Here is a 25,000-nt window from a genome sequence, read left to right on the forward strand (position 1 = left end):
GATATGGTAGGCCATGGGGGTGTGCAGAGGCAATAGGTTGCATGGGTTGGCATGGCGAGGGTATGAGTGGTGTGTGAGCTTGAGACGGTGTGAGTGCTGCAGGAATTTTATAGTTCTCCCCTTTTTGGTAGATAAGGTATCCTTTTGCATCTGGTCCCAGGACACCTTTGGTGGAGGTAAGGTATCCTTTGAGAGCAGTAGGGCACCCTTTGGCAATATGGGAAGGCAGCTCATTGGTATAATTGTGTACAAACTTGCTGGGATTTGCATAGTTATCAAGAAATGATCCCAAAAAACCAATGTTAAGTTTTTTTTTAAATGTAAAAGCCTGTAAGGTGTTTGAGTGTGTCTGGTTGTATTAAATCTTTATAGGATTTGTGCTGCTTGACTGATTTCCCAAACAATCATTTTCACAATGAATAACTCCATCTGCATGTTGAATGGAAATGTTTATTGACATAATATTTTTAAGTACTTCAGGAAGATGTTTGTTGGCATTGGAGAAATTTTTGTTTAACAGTACAGCACAGTACAGGCCCTTTGGCCCACGGTGTTGTGCCGACCTACTATCTTACTAAGATCAATCTACACTGCATACCCTACATTTTACTATCCTCCATGTGCCTATCCAAGAGTTGCTTAAAAGTCTCTAAAGTATCTGACTCCACTACCACTGCCGGCAGCGCATTCCACACGCCCACCACTCTCTGTGTAAAGAACCTGCCTCTGACATTTCCCCATACCTTCCTCCAATCACCTTAAAATTGTGCCCCCTCAAAATAGTCATTTCCGCCCTGGGAAAAAGTCTCTGACTATCCACTCTATCTATGCCTCTCATCACCTTGTACATGTTTATTTTGTATCAATGAAAATGCGTTTTTCAATAGGGACATAACGAATAGGCTGTTAACATTTATATTTTCTGCCATGATGCCTCCTAATTAATGCATGTGTCGGTCAGTAGGTGAGTTGGGATTGAGAGGGAAGAGCAAAGGGTGACCAGTATGGATTAAGTTGGCACTGAATTGGCAGAGGGACTATAAAGGATCATGTGGATGACTGGGGCATATGGGCTATGAACAACCATGAGAGGTGGGTATTGGATGGCAAATTCAGCAGTCATGAAAGGTGTTGTAAAAATATAAATTAACTTTATTTTCTGTTTTTTTCTTGCATATTCTTGTTATCTGTGTTGTCACTGTTGGAGTGTTGCAAATGATTTGTATTGTGCTAAGGTTTGCTATCTATCAGAAAATGTATGGTTGAAAATTCCAACTTGCACTCAAATCGGATTTTGAAATGGGAAATTTCCAAAATTTAAATCTGGCAGTGTAACACTTACGGTTCAACAACTCATGTAAAACATAAATATTCTCGCAATTTTAACTCCTCTTCAGACTGATTTGTCAATTTAGAGCCAGGTTTTCTCTGAAGCAAGATCATGTTTTGGGGAAAGGGAGACAACCCAGTAGTAATCGAGCTAGACTAGTAATCCAGAGCCACAACAAGTGTTCTGTGAACTTTGGTTCAAATCCTACTATAGCCAATGGTGAAATTTTGAATTTAATTTTTAAAAATCTGGAATAAAAAGCTAGCCTAACAGTGATTTTGATTGTTGTAAAGACTTATCTTGTTCACTAATGTGCTTTTAGGGAAGGAAATCTTCCATCCTTATCTGGTTTGGCCTACATGTGGCTGACATGGGGCTGACATTTAACTACGCGCTGGGCAGAGATGGACAATAAATGCTGGCTAGTGCTGGCCTAGCCAGCAATGCCAACATCCCATGAACAATTTTGTAAGAAGTATTACAATATTAGTGATGCAAATGAAAGAAAAAAAATCAAAACTGTGTCATTCTTGACATAGCTTTTGAATTGCAAAGACTTTGCATGTTTAGCAAGTTAGCAGGAACAGGGCTGATTAATCATCACCATCAAGTAACTTACTTCTTCCCAGAGTTCAGACACTCCGCACAGTCTGCTGACCGGACTGGCCACAGGCTAATCAGCTGACCATTCTAAAGGTCACTCTGGCAACAAAGTTATTGTTATTAATCTCATAAAATCTCTTCTGAATTGCATAATGGAAGCTGAATATGGACCAATAGGGATTGACAATGGACTGAATACCTTCAGTCAAATAGTGCTGGACACCAGGCTGTGGGAAGGAAAAGAATTATCAAGTGTGTCACTCAGGATTTGTTACCTTGTGATGCACGTTAGCAGTGGAGATATGCAGCTATGTATTTTATGTATTCATAGAATGATTAAACTTTAAACAGAGGTTCAGTTCATCAGGAAATTGGAAAGCTTGGACAGTAAAATTAGTTTGTCATGACTGGGCCCTATGCTATATAACCTTGTCAGCTTTACTCAAGTGTCCTGGGAACAGGTCGTCAGGCTTTCTTTTCAGCTATATTTTAGTTATACTTTACCAAAATTAATTATAAATCCAAATACTTTTTCAAGGTCATCAAAAGGGCTGCTCAGTAGTAACCAAAGCCCATTACTGGTGCACCATGCATGAGAGCTAAGTCAACTGTTCTTGAGTTCTTGCACCAGTGTGTCGCTCAGATTATTGAATGAATCATGCTGGTGCACTTTCACTTTTAAGGCAAATTAATGATTTTTACAGAGATATTGCTTCACATTGTGTCTGTAAGTTTCCAGTAAAGGTATGTGTGTCTGTGTGATGTAAAATTTTAAATTGGATTTTGTCACATTCCTTCCATTAAATATTTGGTCGTTGTTGATAAGGTGGAATGTGCCATGCATTTTAATCCACTCTCGCTCTGTTTTGCTTTTGGGAAAACTTTACTTGTAAACAGATCTAGAAACCAGGTTGTATTGTCTTCATTAGCAATGTGCAATAAATATTAATGGCTAGTTGAACTTCAGTCCCAGTGACAGGTCGTGTCCTGCCTAATGCATTGGTACAGTTCATGTGGTTGTGCAGATTGGCAGAAATGTGTTTAACTAATCCTTCTAAGACCGCGTCTGATTCTATTTTTAAAGTGTGCTGGATAAAATTGTATCTCTGTTTCGCAATCCCCACAATTGTGGAAGTATGGAATTCAGTCATTGGCCTTTAGTTATAAATGTTACCCCAAAAACTTTAGGTAGAGCAGTGACTACCCACTCAAAATTGCTGCTGGGTTGAGGTGATTTGAATAGCGGTCAACACTTGATATCATGTATATCGTATAACATCATTGTGAATACTGTGCTAATATGGGCATGGTGGCCTGGATTGATGGCATTGATGGCACCACAACCATATTTCAGGTATTGAAAGGTAGCCTAAGCTGACCTCCCTGAGGCCAGGAAGCAAAATGTCATCCAGCCAGGGCTGAATGGCTAGTTATATTAGTACAGACAAAAAAGAAAATTGTATGCAGTTTCCACGCCTTAAACAAGTGAAGGGTTCTTTACAGGTGATGTAAAAGAATACTACAGTAATGTTAGTTTACCTTGGAGACATTCAGCTCTGACTGCATTTGAGAAAACAAATTCCATATGCAGGTGGTCCTAAAACAAATCTCAATAGCAATGCGCTGCCATTTAGTTGTGTTTGAAATATATTGACTTGAATGTAGACTTTTTTTTAGAGTAGCAGGAGTGTTGCTCTTTAGCCCTCCAGCTCACTTATCATCCTCCTCGCCTTCCTCAATTACCTGAGAGCGCCGAAATGTTTTCAATGTTTGAGCTTATCCACTCACTGGGCCTGAGGCCTAATAATGAAAGGCCACCTCGGACACATATAACCTGAGGGATTTATAGCCAAGGGTACTCATTCGGATCATTTATTTAGAGGAACGTGGTATGTGCTAATTGGCTTTTGAAACACTGTATATGATCTAAGGACATTGTAGGAGTTGGGAGGTCATGTTGCGGCAGTACAGGACATTGGTTAGACCACTTTTGGAATACTGCGTTCAGTTCTGGTCTCCTTGCTATGGGAAAGAGGTTGTGAAACTTGAAAGGGTTCAGAAAAGATTTACAAGCATGTTGCCAGGGTTGGAGGGTTTGAGCTATAGGGAGAGGCTGAATATTTTCCCTGGAGAGTCAGAGGCAACGGGGTGACCTTATAGACATTTATAAAATCATGAGGGGCATGGATAGGGTGAATAGTCAAGGTGTTTTCCTCAGGGTAAGGGAGTCCAAAACTAGACAGCATAGGTTTAAGGTGAGCGTGGAAAGATTTAAAAGGAATTAAAGGGCAACTTTTTCACATAGAGGGCGGTGCATGTATGTAACATGCTGCCAGAGGAGATGGTGGAGGCTGTTATTTGAACATTTAAAAGGAATCTGGATGGATATATGAGTAGGGAGTGTTTAGAGGGATATGGGCTAAATGGGACTAGATTAATTTAGGATATGTGGTCGGCATGGATGTGTTGGATCAAAGGGTCTGTTTCCATGCTGTATAGCTCTGTGACTCTATGAAATAATAAACATGTTCTAAATGCAATTACTTTTTTTCTGTCTGAGGAGTTGGAATTTTTGGTTGGACTTCAAGGCAATCTAGGGAACACCTGACAGCCACAAACTGATTTCTGTTGTAGGCAGTAGATCATAGCACCTAAACTCTCAAATAACAGTCTGGTCTGTAGGTGAAGTATAATTTTTTTTAAAGAAATTAATACTCCAAGGGAAGTCTGCAACACTGTTATTTGTGAACCGTAAATCCCAAGGTAGAAAAAAAATCCTTCACAATTCACCAGTTACTGAGACAGTTGATGTACTGCACAATACTGAGACATACATGTTGGAAAGGTTCCAGTTTGATTGCTGAACTTTTTCAAACATTCATTCTCTGGATTTTGGCATTGCTGATAAATGCAGTATTTATTGGTCATCATTAGTTCCTCTTCAGAAGTTGGTGATGAGCTGCCCTGTTGAATGGTTGTAATCCATGGTGATGCTGTCAGGAAGGAAGCTCCAAGATTTTAACATAACCGCGATGAACAATTGACACGTTTCCAAGTTAGAATGATGTTGCCCGTGAAGGTGTTCATGATAATGGTGATATTCCAATGCATCTTCCACCCTTGATCTTCTAGGATATGAGTTTTCTGAGTGCAGTCATTGAAACTTTGCTGAGTTACTGCATAGCGTCCGGAAAATAAAATATAGAGTAGCGTGGTGGTGGAGGAATGGAGGTTAAAGATAACTGAGGGACTGACCTTCATACAGAATTCTTTAAGTAGAACGAGCTTCCTAATCGTTAACTGCGAGATCTCAAGAGATACTAAGAATCATTCTGATCATTTCTGAGCTGAAGAAATGTGAAAATGATCAGGCAGTAACCATTTCCTGACCATTATCTGGATAACACAAGTGGGTATGGATTTTGTGTGAGAACAGAATGAAGTGGAGAGCGAGGGTTGTTAGGTTACTGTGATGCCTGTACAGGAGAATAGTTGCCATTTAGGGATGGATAATAACCAGATGTATCTAAATACTTGTAAAAGGCCGATTCCAGGAAGGATGGGTCGGGGAGGGGAGTGAGGGGTGGGAAACACTGAGAAGAGGAAAATAAATTTAAAACCAATAGAATATATTCATTCCATCCATCCTTTTCTTTGGCTGAATTTCTGATCACAAATATGTTTCGAAATCATAGAAACACTGACTGGCATTGAAAAACCCTTAGCACGTCCCAAAACACAGTGCGCATGAAATACTTCTGACATGTCATCATATTTGTGATCTTGCTGTTTTTTGATCCCTTGCCAGATACAGGAGTCAAGCTTAACAGTTGCAAAGTTTGCTTTTGCAAAAGTTGTGTATTTTTGTTCTTCGTTGAGAATGTAAGTCCATGCATTTTGATTTGTAAAAACACTAAAACCTTGTCTTCTTTTCTTTCTGATACCAGTAAAACGATTCATAATTCCGAACCAATGGGGGCCAAATAATCTTTGCCGGTTCTGTGATATCGAGCCCACCAATTGCACCAACAGTGGTGTCTGCACTGTTAACTGCAGCATTAACTCCATCTGTGAGAACGAGGAAGAAGTGTGTGTCTCTATCTGGTAAGGACTCCCTTCTCTTCCCAACTTATTTTGATTTCGGTGCATTGGTAGTTCCATCGCAAACATTTTTTTAATATATGCTCATGTTCAGAGGAGCATAGAAGATTTCAGTAATATTTGACAAAAAACAAGGGCATCTTCCCAGCATCCTGGCTATTATTTACTGGTCAATCAGAACCTTAAGTAGATAGTTGAGTCAGTTACCTCATTGTTATCAATCGGAGTTTACTGCGTACAAAGTGACTGCCATCTTTCCAGCTTAATTTATTTTAAAATCATTTGGAATGTCCTAAGGTTATTAAAGGTATTATACAAATTGAAGTTCTTTCTTTTCAGTTGGGATCATTGTTAGTTTGTGGTAGTGAGTATTAATTCACCACTCCAACTCATCCAATGTACTATGTTTAGGCTGAGGCAAGATGTAAGACAGACCAGAATTGAAGGCCCGTTAATTTCTTATTAATTATTGTTAATTTACTCATTAAGTAACCCCAGTTATACAGAGGATAAAGGCTGATAATATACACAAAGTAAAGAGATTTTGCCATGTGATTCACAAGCCCTGTAGGGCGTTTTGTTGCATGATTGGTGTTTACTACTATTTAGTTTCCTAAAGTACTGCTTCTTGGTCCATGGTACTTCCTAAAATAACTCATTTATGTACATTCTAATACAACTTCCTCTCCATTCCTGTTCTCTCTACATCATCCTGTGAGACTGACATTGTCATTACATCATTAGACACCATCATTGTACAGTATGCTGGTGGTTCATTAATCTACAGTTGCGTTAAATTGATGGTTTCAGTTTTGCCGTAAGAGTTTATTTTCCTTTGCATTCACAAGGTTAAAGGAACATGTGGCTGAGAATTTTAAAATCATAACAGGATGTGGCAAGGTAGATGCAAAGAGGTCATTTCCTAATGGGAAGCCCGGAACCAGGAAGCACAATCTTAATATTAGAGACATCAAATTGAGAGTAAGATCAGGATACACCTTTTACACACAAGAAATATAACGGTCAAGTGGAATTCTCTCACAGATCTCTACCTTTTTGCCCCACCTATTGTTCCATATCACTTGATACCCTTACCAAAGAAAAATGTATTGTTTTTGAAATAGAAAAATTCAATTGGTCACGAGCTTCCCCAGGCTTTTAAGGAGAAGAGTTCTAGTTTTCCATTATCCTTTCATTGCATCACAAAACACTTCTAGCTTTTCCTCTTGTTAATGTATAATTCTAAATTTAAGATTGTGCCCCTTAGTTTTCAATACTTTCAACAGAGAAAATGTTTTCTCTGGGTCTACAAACCAAATCCGTTTATCATTTCACACATGCAAGGAGAAAAAAGTAGAGGTCTGTGGAGCTCATGGGGTTTTATTTCCTTTTGATATGTGAGACCTGGATTAGGGGTTGTATTGTGTCTTTTGCCTCTTCTGGTACGCTTCATTCTCAATTATCAAAGCCTCCTTTTCTACTTTTACACGTTATTTTTTTCATTTTAAGCACCCCTGCTTTATCTTCAACTTTAGGAGACAGCAAGATGCTAATGTAACTATTGAAACACTGTGCCATAATCCAGCCATTCCTCTGTATGGACACCTGCTAGACGATTACAATAATACGGAATGCAAGATGAAAGAAAAGAAGGTTCCTGGCTCTGTGTTCTACATCTGCTCATGTTCAATTAAAGAAGAATGCAACAAAAATCTGATATTTACTGATGATGTTGGTAAGTTGAAGTTGAAGCTGAAACTAGTTCCTCATTATGACAAATCTGTGTGTGTGCGCATACTTTTAGCCCATCTGACCTTTTAATCAGAGCTGAGAAAGAACCAAAGAGCAGGAGAAGTCACATGGTTTTCAAGTCTGCTCTACCTTTGGATAAGACCATTGGCTGATCTGATTGTGGCCTCTACACTATTTTTTCCCCTCCCCCGACCTTCATCCCTTGTCGATCAACAGTCTAGTGAACTCAGCCTTGAATAAGTTGATTGACACAGCCTCCACTGTTGTCTAGGCAACAGATGTCCACAGCGTAATAACCTCTTGAACAGAGGAGAAAAAAGCCTTATCAAATTCATAAATGGGAGACCCCTAATTATTAAACTGTGTCCGTAATTCTAGATTTCCTCAGCATCCACCCTGTCAAGTCTCCTTGGATTCCTGTATGTTTCAATAACATCTCCTCTCATTCGTCTAAACTAGAATAGGCCCAACCTGCTCAACATTTCCTCACAAGGTGACTTTTTCATCCCAGGAATCAGTCGAGTGAACTAATCTGAGAAACCTTCCACTCTATCACGTTACGCTGCACAGGAGGAGTGTAAAGATACTGTGACAACTTCAAAAATGACTTGTGGAGCATGAAGAGTTCTAAAAATCCAAGATTCCCTAATTACAGATATTGAGCAGTCCTGGTGCGCACTGAGATATTGCTAAGTTTCATAGCGCATATTGTCCTCTTATTCTCCTTCTGATTTATTGCAGCTTAGAGGTGTTTAATTAATTTTATTGTAATGTTTTATTGTCTTTTGAAGACGAATTCACAGTGATGAGCACCCAATTATAATATCCGGATTCAGAAAAGGTGTATAATTAGAATTAGATATAAGAAGTCAAACCAATTATTTCACTACTTTTAAACCTATCTGTTTTTTGAATTTTTTGAGTGTTTGTAATGTTAATGATTTGAGTATGATTCTGCTTGCTCTTAATTCAGTCGTCCAAGTTACTGAACTTTTCATACATTTGGTGATTAATTCAGCTAATCTTATTTGGTATGTGGCTCATCTAAAACCAGTCTGGGAATTCTCGTTGCTGGGAACTTTCTCTCCAATCAATGACTTTTCATTTGAAAGGAAATGTTGGAGCAAAAGTGTTTCAAACTGGAGTAACTTACTAACAAAAACAATCTGCATTAATACATCATCTTCTAACATAATACCCCGCAATAGTTTTCTGGACCAAGTTTTCAAACACCATTTGGCTTTGAGTTATGGAAGGCAATGATCAAAAATGTGATCAAAAGTTTAGTATGAGACAGGTTTTCAGAAGCATCTTAAATGGAAGAGAGAGACAAAGAGACAGAGGTTCTGGAAGGCTACTCCAGAGTCTAGGTGGTTGAAGGCACAGTCATCAATGTAAGGTGAAGAAAATCAGGGATATGCAAGAGGCAAGGAATTGAAGAAGCTCTGAAATCTAAAATGGTTGTAGGGCTGGAGGAGATAACAAATGATGAAGGGTGCAGCTGTTGAAGAATTTGAAAATGAGAGGATAGACATTTTAAATTTGAGGTGTTTCCAGATTAGGAGTCTGCAAGCTCAAGCAGGATGAGTGGATCTACATAAGTTAGAGTCCAGGCAGAAAAGTTTTGGATGGACTCTAATTTCCAAAATGGGAGGCTGGATAAGAGGAGATTTTAATAGTCTAGTCTCAAGGCAATAACAGTATGAATGACCAGTGATGGTTAAGCTGAGACAGAGATAGGCAATGTTAGAGATGGAAGCAGGCTGCCTCACTAGGAAGGCCAAGCAGCATCATAGGAGCACTGCTGCTTGGCCTGCTGTGTTCATCCAGCTCTGCACCTTGTTGTCTCGGATTCTCCAGCATCTGCAGTTCTTACTATCTCTGCCTCACTAGGAAGACAGGGAATTGGAAGCACAGCTCCAGTTCAAATGAGACACCATGGTTACCAATAGCATGGCTCAGCACTGAGCTTTGCTATGCAGAGGGTTAGAGTTGATGACTAAAGAACAAAGCTCATGGCTGGGAGCAAAGATAACAGGTTTAGCCTTCCCAATATTTTACAGAAGGAAACTTCTCATCCGTGAATGGTTGCTGAAGGAGCAGCAGGACAAATCAGACAATGGAGATTACAAAAGTGCATGGCTCATATGAAGACACTTTGATGTTTGAATCTTTCTGAAGTCCTTCTGTTAAGTGTAAACGACCAGTGCAGAGGAGCCTGCCTTGTGTAAACTTAACTCATTAAGAGCTGGATTCCTTTGTAACAGCTTCAAAAAATAATATTGAAGTCACTATTTAAACAGTAGTTGAAGAATCCAGCTGTCCTTTCTCTCTCTGTATTAACTGAAAACAGATTGTCTGTCTGCCTCTGCGTCATGTACTGTATCGCTGGTTGGAAGTGAATTGTGTGTCTGATCTCAGACATGTGGTTTCCTGTCTGTGTTTAAATTTACTAGCACATCAAAGCCTGTACTCCCCAAGACATGTTTACAAGCAGATACCGCTTGCACTCATTTATTGCAAACTGACTGACGTCCGAGTTGAACTGCTCAAAATTTGGTTCTTTCTTGAGATGTTTTACATAAACATCCGAGGACAATCCTGATTTGTTGACTACAGTTCCCAAGTCTGACCTGACCAAGTCTAATTCAAAATCTTTTTTTCCTTCACGGTAGCCTAGCCATTCGCGGCTGCGTTCACTGACCACTGTTCACAGCTTTTAAACGGCTGGAGATGAAGCATTGCAGGCCCACCTCAAAAAATGACTGATTTTCAATAGTTTGATTTTATTGTTATTATATAATAGTTTTTTAAAAAAAATTCAGCACCCACTCTCTTTCTGTTTTTCTCTCTATCATTACCTCATTTTCTCGGTGTCTTTCTTCCTTATTCCTTTTCTCTTCCTATACCATAACATCTTCTCCCCCCACCCCACCCCACTTATTATCACTTCTTCCCATTTCCTCTTCTCCTCTCACCCATCTTACCCCATCTTCTTTGCACCTCACCCCTGCTCCCACCTGTTTCCCTTTCCATCTCTCTCCTTCCTGCCCTCCCCTCCCTTCGCCCCACTCTTTTTTTCCCTCTCCTTCCACCCCCCCCCACCCCTCTCCTTGCCCCCCTCCTTTCCCCCCCCCCTTCTTCCCTCCCCCCCTTCCCCCCCCCCCCCCATATCTCCCTCTTTCCCCTTCTTCCCTCACTCTCTCCTGGGGCCTGTCAAGTTGGGACACTCTCACTGGTTTCCCCGTGAAACAACTGTAATTTTTTTTTACAGACTTTCTGAATGTCTGACAGAAACAATTAATGATCCTTGAAACTCCAAACTGCTCTGTATGAATTTCTCAGCTCAGTGCAGGAATGTATTTACAAGATACATTCTCCCTCTTCTCAAAATTGAGTGGAGCGAATGATAAAATGACAGTCAGGAGCTGGCTAAAAATGTATGCTGTCAACAGGACCCAGTGATAAAACCAAGAATCTTTTTAAAGCACAGAGCAGAATGACAGTCGATTAAGCCTTCTGAAACAAAGCCTTCTGGCAATAAATCTGCAATTTTTGAGAGAGCTGAACACTATTTATACAACTGCTGATATACAATTTTATGCTATGTGTCTATTGTAGTCAAACATTGAAGCGTTAATGGACAGGCTCAGTTGAGTTCCGAGGTTATTTCAGGCCAACTCTCAGACAGAGAGTTGCACAGCCTTCTTGTGGCTCACTGGCATTGCTGTCACCTCTGAGTCAAAAGGTTGTGGGTTTAAGCCCACTCCTAGAGACCAGAGCACATGTTGTCGGCTATCATTCTAGTGTCTTGCTGAGGCTGAGTATTTGAGATGCCATTTCTTCAGATATGAAATTAGGCCTGATTTGACTCTCAAGTGGATATAAGACAAACCTTGACAGTATTTTGAAAAAGACCAAAAGAGGTGCCCCTGGTCTCTTAGCCAATATTTATTCAACAACCAACATTACGAGGAAACAAGCTATCTCTTTGTTATCACGCTGTTTGTGAGATCTTACAATGAATAAGTTAACAGCCTTGTGTTTGACAGTTGTGCTGTGACTACACTTCAAAAAGTACTTCTTTGATTGTATGGTGTTTAAGAACATCCAGAAATTTTTGAATCATAGAATTCCTACAGTGCTATTTGACCCATTGAGTCTGCACCAAACCTCAGAGCATCCCACCCTATCTGCACAACTCCACATCTTAGTACAGTTAATGCACCTAGGCTGTACAGTACGGGGCAATTTTTCACAGCCAATCCACCTAACCTGCACATCCTTGGACTGTGAGAGGAAACCCAAGCACCAGAGGGAACCCACGCAGACACGGGGAGAATGTGCACACTCCACCCAGACAGTCACCATAGTCAAATCCTAGCACTGTGACGCAGCATTGCTAACCACTGTGCCATCCTACCGAAGGTGCTACCAAAACTCTGTCGATCCTTTAGTTCTTTCAGTGAGCACTGGCCCGCAAGAGCTTTCTCCATCAAGCAGCATTGCACACAAAATATATCCTTTTCAAACCTCTGGGAGAGAAGTGTCATGATGCCTGTCCTCAGTTTTCCGTCACTACCTTCTGCATTCAGAAGGACAGAAAAAAACAAAGCCTTACAAAGTCTGTTTAAAATTGTGGCAGATTGCTGTGCTACTGTTTTGCACGTGAAGGAACTAATGTGATTTGCCAAGTTCAACAAGGAATTTCACTGGTGGATCTTGGTTTGAATGGATCAATGGTTTGTTGCTAAACCACGTTCATTCCTTCAGCAGGTCACTGAATCCAGTCAGGATTGGATACTTGGTGCTTGAATGCCATTCCTAACCCTCAAGGTTAAGCTGATCCAAAACTTACATGCCCAGCAGCTCCCCAAACATTGCCATTCAATATGATACCTTTTCAAAACTCTGCTGCCTAAATCCTGATTCGCACCATATCTAATTCACCCATCACCCAAATACTGGCTGACCTACATTGGTCCCTAACCCCCACTACCCACCCCACCCCACCCCCTCACCCCTGGCACCTCCATTATAAAATGCTTATTTTTGTGTTCATATTCCTTTTTGGAGTTTCTATCTCTGTACAACCTCTGGCTTTTCAACTTTTCAGTTACTCTGCATTCTGCTAATTCTGGCCTCTTCCACATCCCCTATTGTTTTCTCCAAAATAGTGGCTGTGCCTTCAGATGTCCTGACCCTGAGCTCTGAAATCCTCTTCCTAAACTTCTCTAACTCATCACCCTACTCTCGTCCTCGAAATTGTCCTCAGGACCTATCTCTTTAGCCAAGCTTTTGGTCACCTGTCATGCCTTCATTGACTTGACGTCAAATTTTGTCTAATTATACTTTTTCGAAGTCTTGTGATGTTTCACTAAATTAAAGTAGCTGGATAATTGCAAGCTGTCTTTTTTTTTGTATGCTTTCATTCTAAGGGCTTGCAGTTTGAACATGACCTGAAAAAGAAATTAGAAATCTGGATGCCTATTCCAATCCTGTCCTTCATATTGTGGATTAGTTGTTGAGATATGTTTCATTTTTTTTTCAAGAAGTTTATTCCCTGTTCAATGTAGTCAAAACTACAAGACTGCCCCATAGTCTCCATGAATTAAAAATTAATCTCCTGGATATCGCTGTAAAGAACCCAGGAAATATTGTGCATTTTACTCCATTTACTTTTGAATAGGTTTGTGTATTAATTATAAATATGTTAGAGAAATTGGAGCTAGAAATACTATTTGAATATACGGCGTAGTTGGAAATGGGAGGTCTTGTGATGAGACCGCGAGCAATATGTGCAAAGGAGAGTTTTCAATCTTATCCTGGGGCTTAATCAATTGTCATGTTTTAAGTCTCCCTGTTTTTTTTATTTTTGGAGGGGGGTGGTGTTATGAGATGCTTGGCTCACAGTAGGTGAGTTGAACACCACCTAATCCGAAAGATATAACAAATTAGGCCTGATTCCTGTATGCAGCACAGTGTGGGACCTTTGCCAGCAATTACTAACTCAGAGTTATTTTCCACAGTAGTGGTAAACCTGTTGTCAGTATTCATCCATGTTAATCCCTAAAGCTTCAATGCCAAACTTTAACAGAACAAATTTAATGGCTCACTGGCAAATTGTGAATTTAGTGGAAAGGGAGAAATAATTTTAGGCATTGGGGGAAGTGAGAATTCCGTTCCAATAAGGATGTGAGTTAAAGGTATGCTCAGTGACTGCCTCCTTCTACAAATTTTACCATAAGTATCTGCAAATTGTGATGAGCTCCATTCAAGCACCTCAGCTTTCATCAGATGAGTCTCACAGTCCTGCAGCAGAACCCTGTGTTTGTGATGATGAAACTCCCTTCCGGATCACATCTCCATGTTTTATGTATGTGCTTCCTTTTTAATCCCTCTGAAGATGGTCACAGTTAATATTGTATGAGGTGAGATTTGGTTCCAATTATGAGCGGCTTTGATGTGCGGGAGGGAAAGCGCACGGAACTACGAGAGTTTCTTGATTAAATTGCGGTGACTTCTGTTTGCATACTGTTAAATAAAGATCTTTCCTTCATTTCATGCCTTATAGATGTCCCCAAAGCTCTCACAGACCGTGGAGCATTTTTGAAATGTAATCTCTGTTGTAACATGGCAATCAATTGGATACATAAAGGTACTGCAGACAGCAGTCAAATACATGACTGGATATTATGTGTTTTAATGATTTTTAGTTCAAAGAATACCTACAGTGTGGAAGCAGGCCATTCAGCCCATTGAGTACACACCAACACTCCGAAGAGCGTCCTAAACCCTACCCCTATGTCTAACCCATCTATCCCACACATCCCTTAACACTATGGGCAATGTAGCATGGCAAATCCCCCTAATCTGCACATCTTTGGACTGTGGGAGGAAACCTGAGCACCGGGAGGAAACCCACGCAGACACAGGGAAAATGTGCAAACTTCACTCAGACAGTCACCTAAGGCTCAAATCGAACCCGGGTCCCTGGCACTATGAGGCAGCAGTGCTAACCACCGAGCTGCCCCATTGATTGATGGGGAAAACTCTCTTCTTTTTCAAATTCATGCCAGAGGATCACCCAAGGGGACAGACACAGACTCATTTTATCACCTCATCCAAAGGAGCAAACCTGTGGCAATACAGCTCTCCCTAAGTACTGCACTAGGATATCAGCCTGGATTATGTGCTGATGTCTCCAAGGTGTAATTTGAACCCATAACTAACTGTTTCTGAGGCTAGAATTCCACCACTGAGCCACAGCTGAGAATGGACAGTGGTCCAAAGAAATGCATGTAAGAGAGGAGTCCATACGAATGAAAAGTTTCAGACACCAGCTAAAAACTGTGGATACAGTTAACACTTCCTTTTAAAATTAGTCAAATATTTGAAAAAGAAGATAGAGTAGGAGCACCTGTCCAGTCTGTGGGTAATCAAAGTCAACCTAAAAAAGAAATGAATCTCTTTGCCTGTACCATTGTAAGACAGAATCGTGCAGCACGGAAACAGACCCTTTGGTCCAACTTGTCCATGCTGACCAAGTTTCCCAAACTAAACTAGTCCCACTTACCTGTATTGGGCCCATACCCCTCTAAACGTTTCCTATTCTGGACCTAGCCAAATGTCTTTTAAATGCTGTAACTGTATCTGCATCTACCACTTCCTGTGGGAGGTCCTGGGAGTATTCAGCATGTACAATAGGGCTAGAAATCCCTAATGCACACAGCAACTCGAAAAGCTCCAACAATCTGCTGAGCCTTACCATGACATGTGCTGATGCTACTCAGATTAGGCGGCATAGATGAATGAAGGATGGATACGTTGTATTTGTTTTATTTCTTGGTTGTGCTTTTAAAGATGGGTTTAAGAAGAACTGAGTGATTTTTAAACCCACAGTTCCTGTAGCCGAGGTATTTAGCTTGTTAGTTCTATCTGACTGGTGTATGTTGATGTACTTTGATACAGCTCTGATATTGTCTCCCTCCTTTAGGTATTATGTTGAGTGACTGGCAGGTGATATTGGAGGTTCTCCTTGTCACTCTTCTCCCATTGCTCGGTCTTGCTGCCGTGGTGATCCTTGCTTACTATTGGTACCGGGTCCAGAGGCGGAGGAAGCTGAACAAAGAGTGGGCGAAGGAACAGAAGGTCAGGAAGCCAGGTCGCCGGCGTCGACCTCCCAATGACCGTAGTGAGGGCAGTGCCATGCACCTTGACGATGACCAGTCTGACATCAGCTCCACCTGCGCCAACAACATCAACCACAACACCGAGCTGCTGCCCCTGGAGCTTGACGCTGTGGTGGGCAAGGGGCGCTTTGCTGAGGTCTACAAGGCCAAGCTGAGACAGAGCACCTCGGAGCAGTTCGAGACTGTGGCAGCAAAGATATTCCACTTTGACGAGTACATGTCCTGGAAGAATGAGAAGGAGATTTTCTCCGATGTCAACCTGAAACATGAAAATGTGCTGCAGTTTCTGACAGCGGAAGAGCGGGAGACTGAAATGGGCAAGCAGTATTGGCTGATCACGGCCTACCACCCCCAAGGCAACCTGCAAGACTACCTTATGAGGCACGTTGTGAACTGGGAGGACCTGTGCCTACTGGGAGGATCGCTGGCCAGAGGAATTGCACACTTACATAGTGAATACACGCCTTGTGGCAGGCCAAAGATGCCCATTGCTCACAGGGACCTAAAAAGCTCCAACATTCTGGTGAAAAATGACCTGACATGTTGTCTCTGTGACTTTGGATTATCCTTGAGGTTGGAATCATCTCTCTCTGTTGATGATTTAGCCAACAGTGGGCAGGTGAGTGCCAGTTTTCAACTCTTCAGGTTGGGAACAAATGACACTGGTTGCCTCCAGTTATGGAAATACTTCCTCTTAATCATGCTGTCCCATTATATCTGCTGCTTCCACTTAAATACTCATTAAAATACATCTCTCTGGTTAAGTACTTGCTCACCTATCCCCACTACACATATAGTTTGGTGTCACATTATGTTTGATAACATCCCCTCGACACACCTTGGGAGATTTTACTACATTTGAGGCTCCAAACAAATGCAATGTTTTGTCGAGTGCAGTTGAAAATAGACCTTCCAAAGAGTTGTTTTCTTTCCTATAGTATAGAGTCTGATCTATATCACAGGAGGAGTACAGAAGGTACAGCTGGAGGAGATGTTGGAGTAATGGGGCTATGTCATTGTAACTTCATTCTAATGTTTGTTCCATCTAAGCATGAAACTATTACCACACCATTAGGTAAAGCACATCCAATCAGACAATTACAGATTGACAACACTACACTTGGGTTTTTAGTTAAGTGTTGGAAAAATATTGAGAGAAGTGGAACAAAATAAAGTTCCCAGGGATTCTTTATCTATGAATATATATTTTCTAGAATTGTGTCAAGGATGAGGAGCTTCAGATACACAAAAATTCCAGAAGTAGCATGGACGAGTTGGATGGAAGTGTCTGTTTCTGTGCTGTACAACTCTAAGCTGAGATTGTTGTCCTTTGAGCAAGAAAGGTTAAGGAGAGATTTAATAGAGGTTTAGAAAATTGTGTAGTGCTTTCATAAAATAAATAGCAGGACTTATTTCCACTGGCAGGAGGATCAGTAACCAGGGAACACGGGTATAATCTAATCAGAAAAAGAATCACATGATAGATGAGACGATTTCCTTTTAAGCAGCGAATTGTTATGATCTGGAATGTGCTGCCTTAAAGGTTGGTAGAGTCGGATTTAATGTTAACTTTCAAAAGGGAACTGGATGTATAATTGGAAAGGCCACTTTTCAGGGCAATGAGGGATGGGTGTGGAGATTAAATAGTTCGGGGCTTTTTTCAGAGATCCAAGGTGAATGGCCTCCTCCTTTGCTGACCCATTTGCAATTTCAGCTCTGAAATAGTACCATACGATTTTAATGATAAGTCTCAACATTGGTGGATTCATGCCCTTAGCCACTCCTGATTTATTGAGCCATTCCCTTTTCTAGAGAAGCACTTATCTTGCCATATCCTCCCATCTTCACTGTGCTCCACAGGCTGCCACTTGCTTCAGCGTACAAATACCACGTGACACGGAAGTTCACCTAAGCACATAATCCACCATTTTAATGGCTCCTGTGCTACCTTCAAGAGAAACACAGCCTATAATAGTCAGTTCTGAAGAAGGGTCACCGGACCCGAACCTTTAACTCTGATTTGTTTTCTTCACAAATGCTGCCAGACCTGCTGAGCTTTTCCAGCAACTTCTGTTTTTTGTCACAGCCTGTAATACCTTGAGAGTAAAACCCACCTATCCTCAAAACACATGGACAAACCCAGTGAGGTAGCACTCTTTCTTTCTTTTTTTTGGTTTTAGAAATATTCTCAGGAGGTGAGTCAGTGCTCCTCCTGAACACATCCTGAAACAATCCTGTCACATCCCTCAATCAATGAGAAGCCAAGGTAAAGAGACAAGTTTCACATTGCAGCATTGAAGGGTGATCTTGAAGTAGCATGCCTGATCAGGGCTGGGTAACCATTGTGGAACAATCCAAGGCGAACTTCTAATCCCTCCTCAATGTGTTACTCAATAGGTCATATTTTAAAAGGATATCTCCAGATTCTTCAGGAAAGGAACAGAATTAACAACATGACTCAAAAACATTATCAATATAACATCACAGTAAGTAGCATCTCTAAAGCAATGTGTCAATGACTATTGGTAAGATCCTAAAATGATGCAGAACAGGAGGAGGCCATTAAACCAATCACGCTTCTGCTGGGTCTTTGGTGGATCTGGTCCCGTTTTCCTGTTTCTTCCCCATCAATCACTTTACTATTTTCCCTTCAAATAGTTATCTGATTCCCTCTCAGAAAGCGACCATCTGAACTTGTTTCCACCACCAATTCAAGCAGTGCATTCCAATTCATGAAAGAAGATTAAAAAAAACCTCTGTCTTTTGCCTATCATCTTAAAAACTGTATCCTCTAGTTAGGAAACTTCTAGTGGAAACTGTTTTGCCTCTTTGCTCTATCAAAACTGTACACAATCTCAAACCTCCCTTTCTAATAAGGAGAACAAGCCCAAATTCTCCAATCTCTCTGGATAACTGATATCTTTAATCTCAGGTACTGTCATAATCCCTTTTCATTGTACGGGTTCTAATTTTAACAAGTCTATTAAGTGACCTTTTTGACAAATGTCTCGTGGAAGTCCAAACTCTCAATATTGCAATTTCTAATAAACTGACTTAGTCACTTAGGCAATGTTATCTGATACCTAATTGATGTTACTGTAACCGTTTGACAAGTGAGAGCAAAAGGACATTCAGCCAACAGATCAATTCCACTCTGGCCTTCAGCACAGTGAGTCTCTGGTATTATTCTTGTTGAGCTCCTGATGAGTTCAAAATTATACCATCCACCCAAAAATTAATAAGCGGAAGATCTTCCAAACAGCTTCTCCGAGGCACTTTAAGAGTTTGTTAGACAAGCACAATTTTTAATTATAGTCTTTCTTTTTCTTAATTCAGTAACCAAGGTTGCATTAAAGAGGTTGTGGAATCATAGAGGGCAGAACAAAGTCATTCATGTGCCTGTGTGAGGTTTTTGAAAGGCTTATACACGCTGCTGCTCATTCTGCATAGCTTTGGTGATGTCTTTTTCTCTTTTCTGGTATTTTGCAGGGGGGTGGGGGGTGTGGTGGGGGGGTGTTGGTTTGTTCAATTGGCTGAACGGCTGGTTTGCGAAGCAGAGAGATGCAATTTGTCCAGCACGGGTTCAGTTCCTGCATTGGCTGAAATTGCCATGAAGGACTCTCCTTCTCAACCTCTCCCATCATCTGAGGCGTGGTGACTCAGATTAAACCACCACCAGTTGTCTCTCTCTCTCTCTCTCTCTGTAAAGAGAGAGCAGCTCTCTGGGACCGTAGCAACTTTGCCCTTTTACCTTCATATGTATCCAGTTGCCTTCGGAAATAAAAGTTGAATCTGATTCCATCACCTTTTAGGGCAGTATTCATATCATGTTGCAGCTATATGGGACACTGGTTAGGCCACTTTTGGAATACTGCATTCAATTCTGGTCTCCCTGCCTTCAGAAAAGATGATGTTAAACTTGAAAGGGTTCAGAAAAGACTTAGAAAGATGTTGCTGGGATTGGTGAGTTTGAACTATAGTGAGAGGCTGAACAGGCTGGGGCTTTTTTCCCTGGAGTGTTGGAGGCTGAGGGGTGACCTTTTATAGAGGTTTATAAAATCATGCGGGGCATGGATAGGGTGAACAGCCAAGGTCTTCTTTCCAGGGTAGGGGAGTTCACAACTAGAGGGCATAAGTTTAAAGTGAGAGGGGAAAGATTTAAAAGGGGCCTAAAAGGCAACTTTTTCACCCAGAGGGTGGCACGTGTATGGAATGACCTGCCAGAGGAAGTGGTGAAGGCCGGTACAATTACAACATTTAAAAGGCATCTGGATGGGTACACAAATGGGAAGGATTTGGAAGGATATGGGCCAAATGCTGGGGCAGCAAAGGATTAGTGATATTATCACTGGACTGTTAATCCAGAGACCCAGATAACATTCTGGGCAGTGGTGGAATTCAATAAAAATCTGGAATTGAGAGTGTAATGATGACCTTGAATCCATTGCCAATTGTCAGGAAAAAACCCACCTGGTTTACTAATGTCCTTTAGGGAAGGAAACTGCCATCCTTACCTGGTCTGGCTTAAATGTGACTCCAGACCTACAGCAACGTGGTTGATTCTTAACTGCCCTGTTGGCAATCAAGGATGGGCAATAAATGCTGGTCTGGCCAGTGACGCCGTCCTCCCGTGAATGAATACAGAAATAAAAATGGGACTAGTTCAGTTTAGGATATTTGGTCTGCATGGATGAGTTGAACCGAAGGGTTTGTTTCCATGCTGTATAACTCTATGACACAGTGTCCTCCAATCACCAGCCCTCTTTCCAATGAAAACAATTTCTTCTTATCTACTTGTGTTCAAAACTGAAAGTTTGTAATATTCTGTCAAATCTCTCTTTAACCTTTTCTGCTCTGAGCAGAACAGTCCCAGCTTTTCTATTGACTGAAGCAATGATCATTTTGATACTGCACTGAGTATTCAGTTGGCTGGTGAATGAACTACACCTCACCTCCATTTCACCTAGTTTGTTCCATGTTACCTGATGGTCTTACCTAACCAAAACCTAAACTGTTCATTCTAATTGCTCCAGCATTCACAGCCTTTAGAAGTGAAAGTTTTATTTTTCATTTCCAATGCGTTTTGTGAGTAAATTCACTCCCTGATTTCCACTTTAAATAGCATGGCTCTTTGTTAAAGATTTTGCTTTCCTATTCTTTTCCTTAGGAAATAGGTTTCTGTACCTACCCTGTCAAAGCAATTTAACCATTGTTGAGAAAAGATGCATGCAGTCATAACTTTTCACCTTGCACTCATCAGGACTAATGCAAGGATATCAAATTTCAAAGGGAGCAAAAAATTATCATCGATGAGAAATGGTGTGGATTGCGAGGCAAGTGAACTTTCAGTGCCCAGTTTGTGAAGAATGCACCAGGGTACAGTTATCCCCCAAGCTTGTGTTTAAATTCAAAGTGCTACAAGATAGCAGTACTGTTAGCCTGGAATGTCTGAGGGGAGAAAGTAAAACAGGGATGCTGTGAGCATCCAGATCAGCTCAGAGTGAGTGAGCACTATGATGGCAAATGAAGACCCCAGAGATGAATCTGGTCCAGTGAGGTGGGTATGAATCCCTGAGCACAACATGTTGTTACTGCCGCATTGCAATGACAGCATCAAAGTGCAGAAACATTCCTGATGGATGTTAGAGGCTGGCACATGTTGGCTGCCAATGCCTGTGGATGTGGGGTACATGTGGCCATTGCCCGTGGTTTGATGGCAGCATCCTGTTAGACTGGAATGCCATTTATGTTGCTGCTGTAAAGTAGCAGTGTGAAATGGCTAACTACACCAGTCAAATTATTGAGAAATTTTGTCCTTCTACTGTAAAGTGGACACTTTCCCATTTTATAAAAATTCTGAGGGGCATAGAAAAGGCAGATAGGGAGAAACATTTCCCCTTAGTAGAGGGAGCAATAACAGAAGGGCACATTTTTAGGCTAAGGAGCAGGAAGTTTAGAGGCAATTTGAAGAAAACATTTTTTCACCCAGAGGATTGTGTACATATGAAAGTGATGACCTTCAGCACATTCAGGAGAAAAGTGCCCAGCCTACCTCAAGTTGCCAGGTAGAGATTGCACATTGACTCCTTCCTGGAATGGAGATCAGGAAGGTGGGTGCCCTGTCTGTCTCTTATTTCCATATGCAGCTATAAATAGTGAATGTTATGGACACAGGGACCCAGTTTTTACAGCATGGAAAAGGCCCTGCAACCCATCATGTCTGTGCCAGGTGTGAAGCACTTAACTATTCTTATCCCATTTTCCAGCACTTGGCCCAAAGCCTTGTATCCTACGACAGTTCAAGTACTTACCTAAGTACTTCCTTAATAGCTGGAGGGTTCCCCCTCTACTCCTTATTGTGCATTGAGCTCCAGATGTACATAATCCTCTGGGTGAAAAATGTTTTCTTCAAATTGCCTCTAATCTTCCTGCTCCGTAGCCTAAAAATGTGCCCCTCTGTTATTGCCCCCTCTACTAAGGGGAAATGCTTCTCCCTATCTGCCTTTTCTATGCCCCTCAGAACTTTATACACTCCATCAGATCCCCCCTCAGCCTTCCCTGCTCTAAGAAAAGCAACGCAACCTATCTAGTCTCTCTTTATGGCTGAATCACTCTAGCCCATACATCACGCTGGTGAATCTCCTCTGCATCCTCTCTAGTGCAGTCACATCCTTTCCACAGTGTGGTGACCAGAACTGTACACAGTACTCCAGCTGTGGCCTAACTAACAATACATCAGCTCCATTATATCTGCTTGCCCTTGTATTCTTGACTTAACTAACAAAAGGCAAATATCCCATAAACAAAAACAGAAGTTGCTGGAAAAGCTCAACAGGTCTGGCTGCATCTGTGAAGACAAATCAGAGTTAACATTTCAAGTCCCGTGACCCTTTCTCAGAACCGATGATAGCTAGGAAAATGTCAGTGGGGGGAAGGGCTAAGGAGTAAACAAAAGGGATAGAGCCCAGAGAGAGAGATGAACAGTTGGACAGACAAAAGAGTGGATAACGATCTGGGTAGGAGGGTGAATAGGTGTTAATGGCTAACAATAAGTAGTGTGTAATAGAAGACCATATGATAACAAGGTCTGGTGTGTGGTGTAGGGTGGTGGGGGCTAGGACATGGGAGGGTTCAGGCCCTAAAATTATTGAACTCGATATTGAGTCTGGAGGGCTGCAGGGTCCCCAAGCAGAAAATGAGGTGTTGTTCTTCCAGCTTGCTCTGAGCTTCACTGGAACGCTACAGCAAGCCTGAGAGAGAGACCTTGGCCAGGGAACAGGGTAATCTCTTAAAGTGGCAGGCAACAGGTAGTTCGGGGTTTTTTTTGAGAGCAGAATGTAGGTACTCTGTGAAACAGTCACCCAGTCTACGTTTTGTTTCCCCAGTGTAGAGGAGACCACATTGTGAGCAGCGAATGCAGTAGACTAGATTCTGGGAAGTGCAGGTGAAGTGTTGCTTCACATGGAAGGTATGTTTGGGCCCTTGGATACTGGGGAGGGAGGAGGTAAATGGGCACGTGTTGCACCTTTGCCGGTTACAGGGGAAGGTGCCGTGGGGAGTGGTGTTGGGAGTGAAAGAAGTATGCACCAAGTTGTCCCAGAGGGAACGGTCCCTGCGGAAGGCGGACAAGGGAGGGGAAGGGAATATGTGTCTGGTGGTGGCATCTCGCTAGAGGTGGCAGAAACGGCAGCTGATGATCTTCTGGATGTGGATGCTGGTGGGATGGTAGGTAAGGACAAGGGGAACCCTATCGCTGTTGCGGGAGGGAAGAGGGGCTGAGGGCAGAAGTGCAGGAGATGGTTAAGTCAGGTTGAGAATTCTTTCGACCACACTGCTAGGGAATCCTCAATTGAGGAAGAAGGTGGACATTTTGTAGGCTCCCTTGTAAAGTTGACCTCTTTGGAAAATATGCGACAGAAAGGGAGAAACTGAGAGAATAGAATGGAGTCTTTACAGGAAGCAGGGTGTGAGGATGTATATCCAGGCTGTTGTGGGAGTCAGTGGGTTTATAATGGATATTAGTGGCCAGTTTATCCCTAGAAATGGAAACAGATGTTGAGGAAGGGAAGGGAGGAGTCAGAGATGGACCAGGTGAAAGTGAGACCAGGATGGAAATTGGAAGCGAAATCAACGAACTTTTCCAATTCCAGACGAGAGAGGGAAGTGGCACCGATGATTATCATCGATATATCAGAGAGAGAGATGTGGGTGGGGGCCAGAATAGAACATGAACAAGGAATGTTTCACGTACCCCATGAAGAGACAGGCATAGCTGGTGTCCATGTGTGTACCTGCGGCCACCCCTCTGACCTGAAGAAAATGAGACGGGTTAAAAGAAGTTGTTTAGGGTGATTTGGTCGCCTCAAAAAAAAATTCACCCCAAGTATCCCATATGCCTTCTTAACCACCTTATCTATCTCCTGCTGCCTTAGACGATCAATGGACAGAGAACTATGGTCCTTCTGATCCTCTGCACTACCAATTAATGTGTTTTTTTTAAAATTTAAAGATATGAAAATGTAGCTTTTTCCATGAGCATTTGGATATCTCTAATATCTCCTGTAGCTCAGTGTCAGTTTATTGAGCCACCCTGCGATATTTTGCTACCTTTTAAAGTTGCTATGTGAATACAATTAATAGTTATTTGTATAAAATTATAAAGCAATTTTTTTTTAGTATATGATAAAATCTGTGTCATATACACTGTTGAGAATATCACTGCCAACTAATTGCTTCAACTATTTGTGGGTCTCTGGCAGCACTGCTAACAATAAATCTGTCAGAAGAATGTGATGGTAAAAATAAACTGGAACTGTTTGTGGGTGTGTGAGAAAAGATAAGTTTAGCCCTGTTACCCCATCACACTTACTTTGACGCCATGACACCCACAGGGCATGCTACTATTATTTAATTATATAGGAACTCCTCACTTAATATTGTAGTTGTGTTCCTGAAAATTGTGACTTTCCATATTAGAACTAAAGATCAAGCTCCATGCCCTTTGAATTGAAATACTTTCCAC

The 25,000-nt window shown here is 41.6% G+C and overlaps 1 protein-coding gene across 1 annotated transcript in view; it reads left to right on the forward strand.

The window, feature by feature from the left end:
- The window catches only part of tgfbr2b (transforming growth factor beta receptor 2b), a 174,760-nt gene that overhangs the window by 20,532 nt on the left and 129,228 nt on the right, over nt 1-25,000 (forward strand). Inside the window, exons 2-4 of the mRNA XM_020516642.2 lie at nt 5,881-6,037; nt 7,570-7,769; nt 15,783-16,597. Coding sequence (XP_020372231.1) covers nt 5,881-6,037; nt 7,570-7,769; nt 15,783-16,597 — 1,172 coding nt within the window. The remainder of the gene's footprint in view (nt 1-5,880; nt 6,038-7,569; nt 7,770-15,782; nt 16,598-25,000) is intronic.

This window comes from Rhincodon typus, chromosome 2 (genome assembly GCF_021869965.1).
Source record: "Rhincodon typus isolate 14 chromosome 2, sRhiTyp1.1, whole genome shotgun sequence".
Classification (NCBI taxonomy): Eukaryota; Metazoa; Chordata; class Chondrichthyes; order Orectolobiformes; family Rhincodontidae; genus Rhincodon; species Rhincodon typus.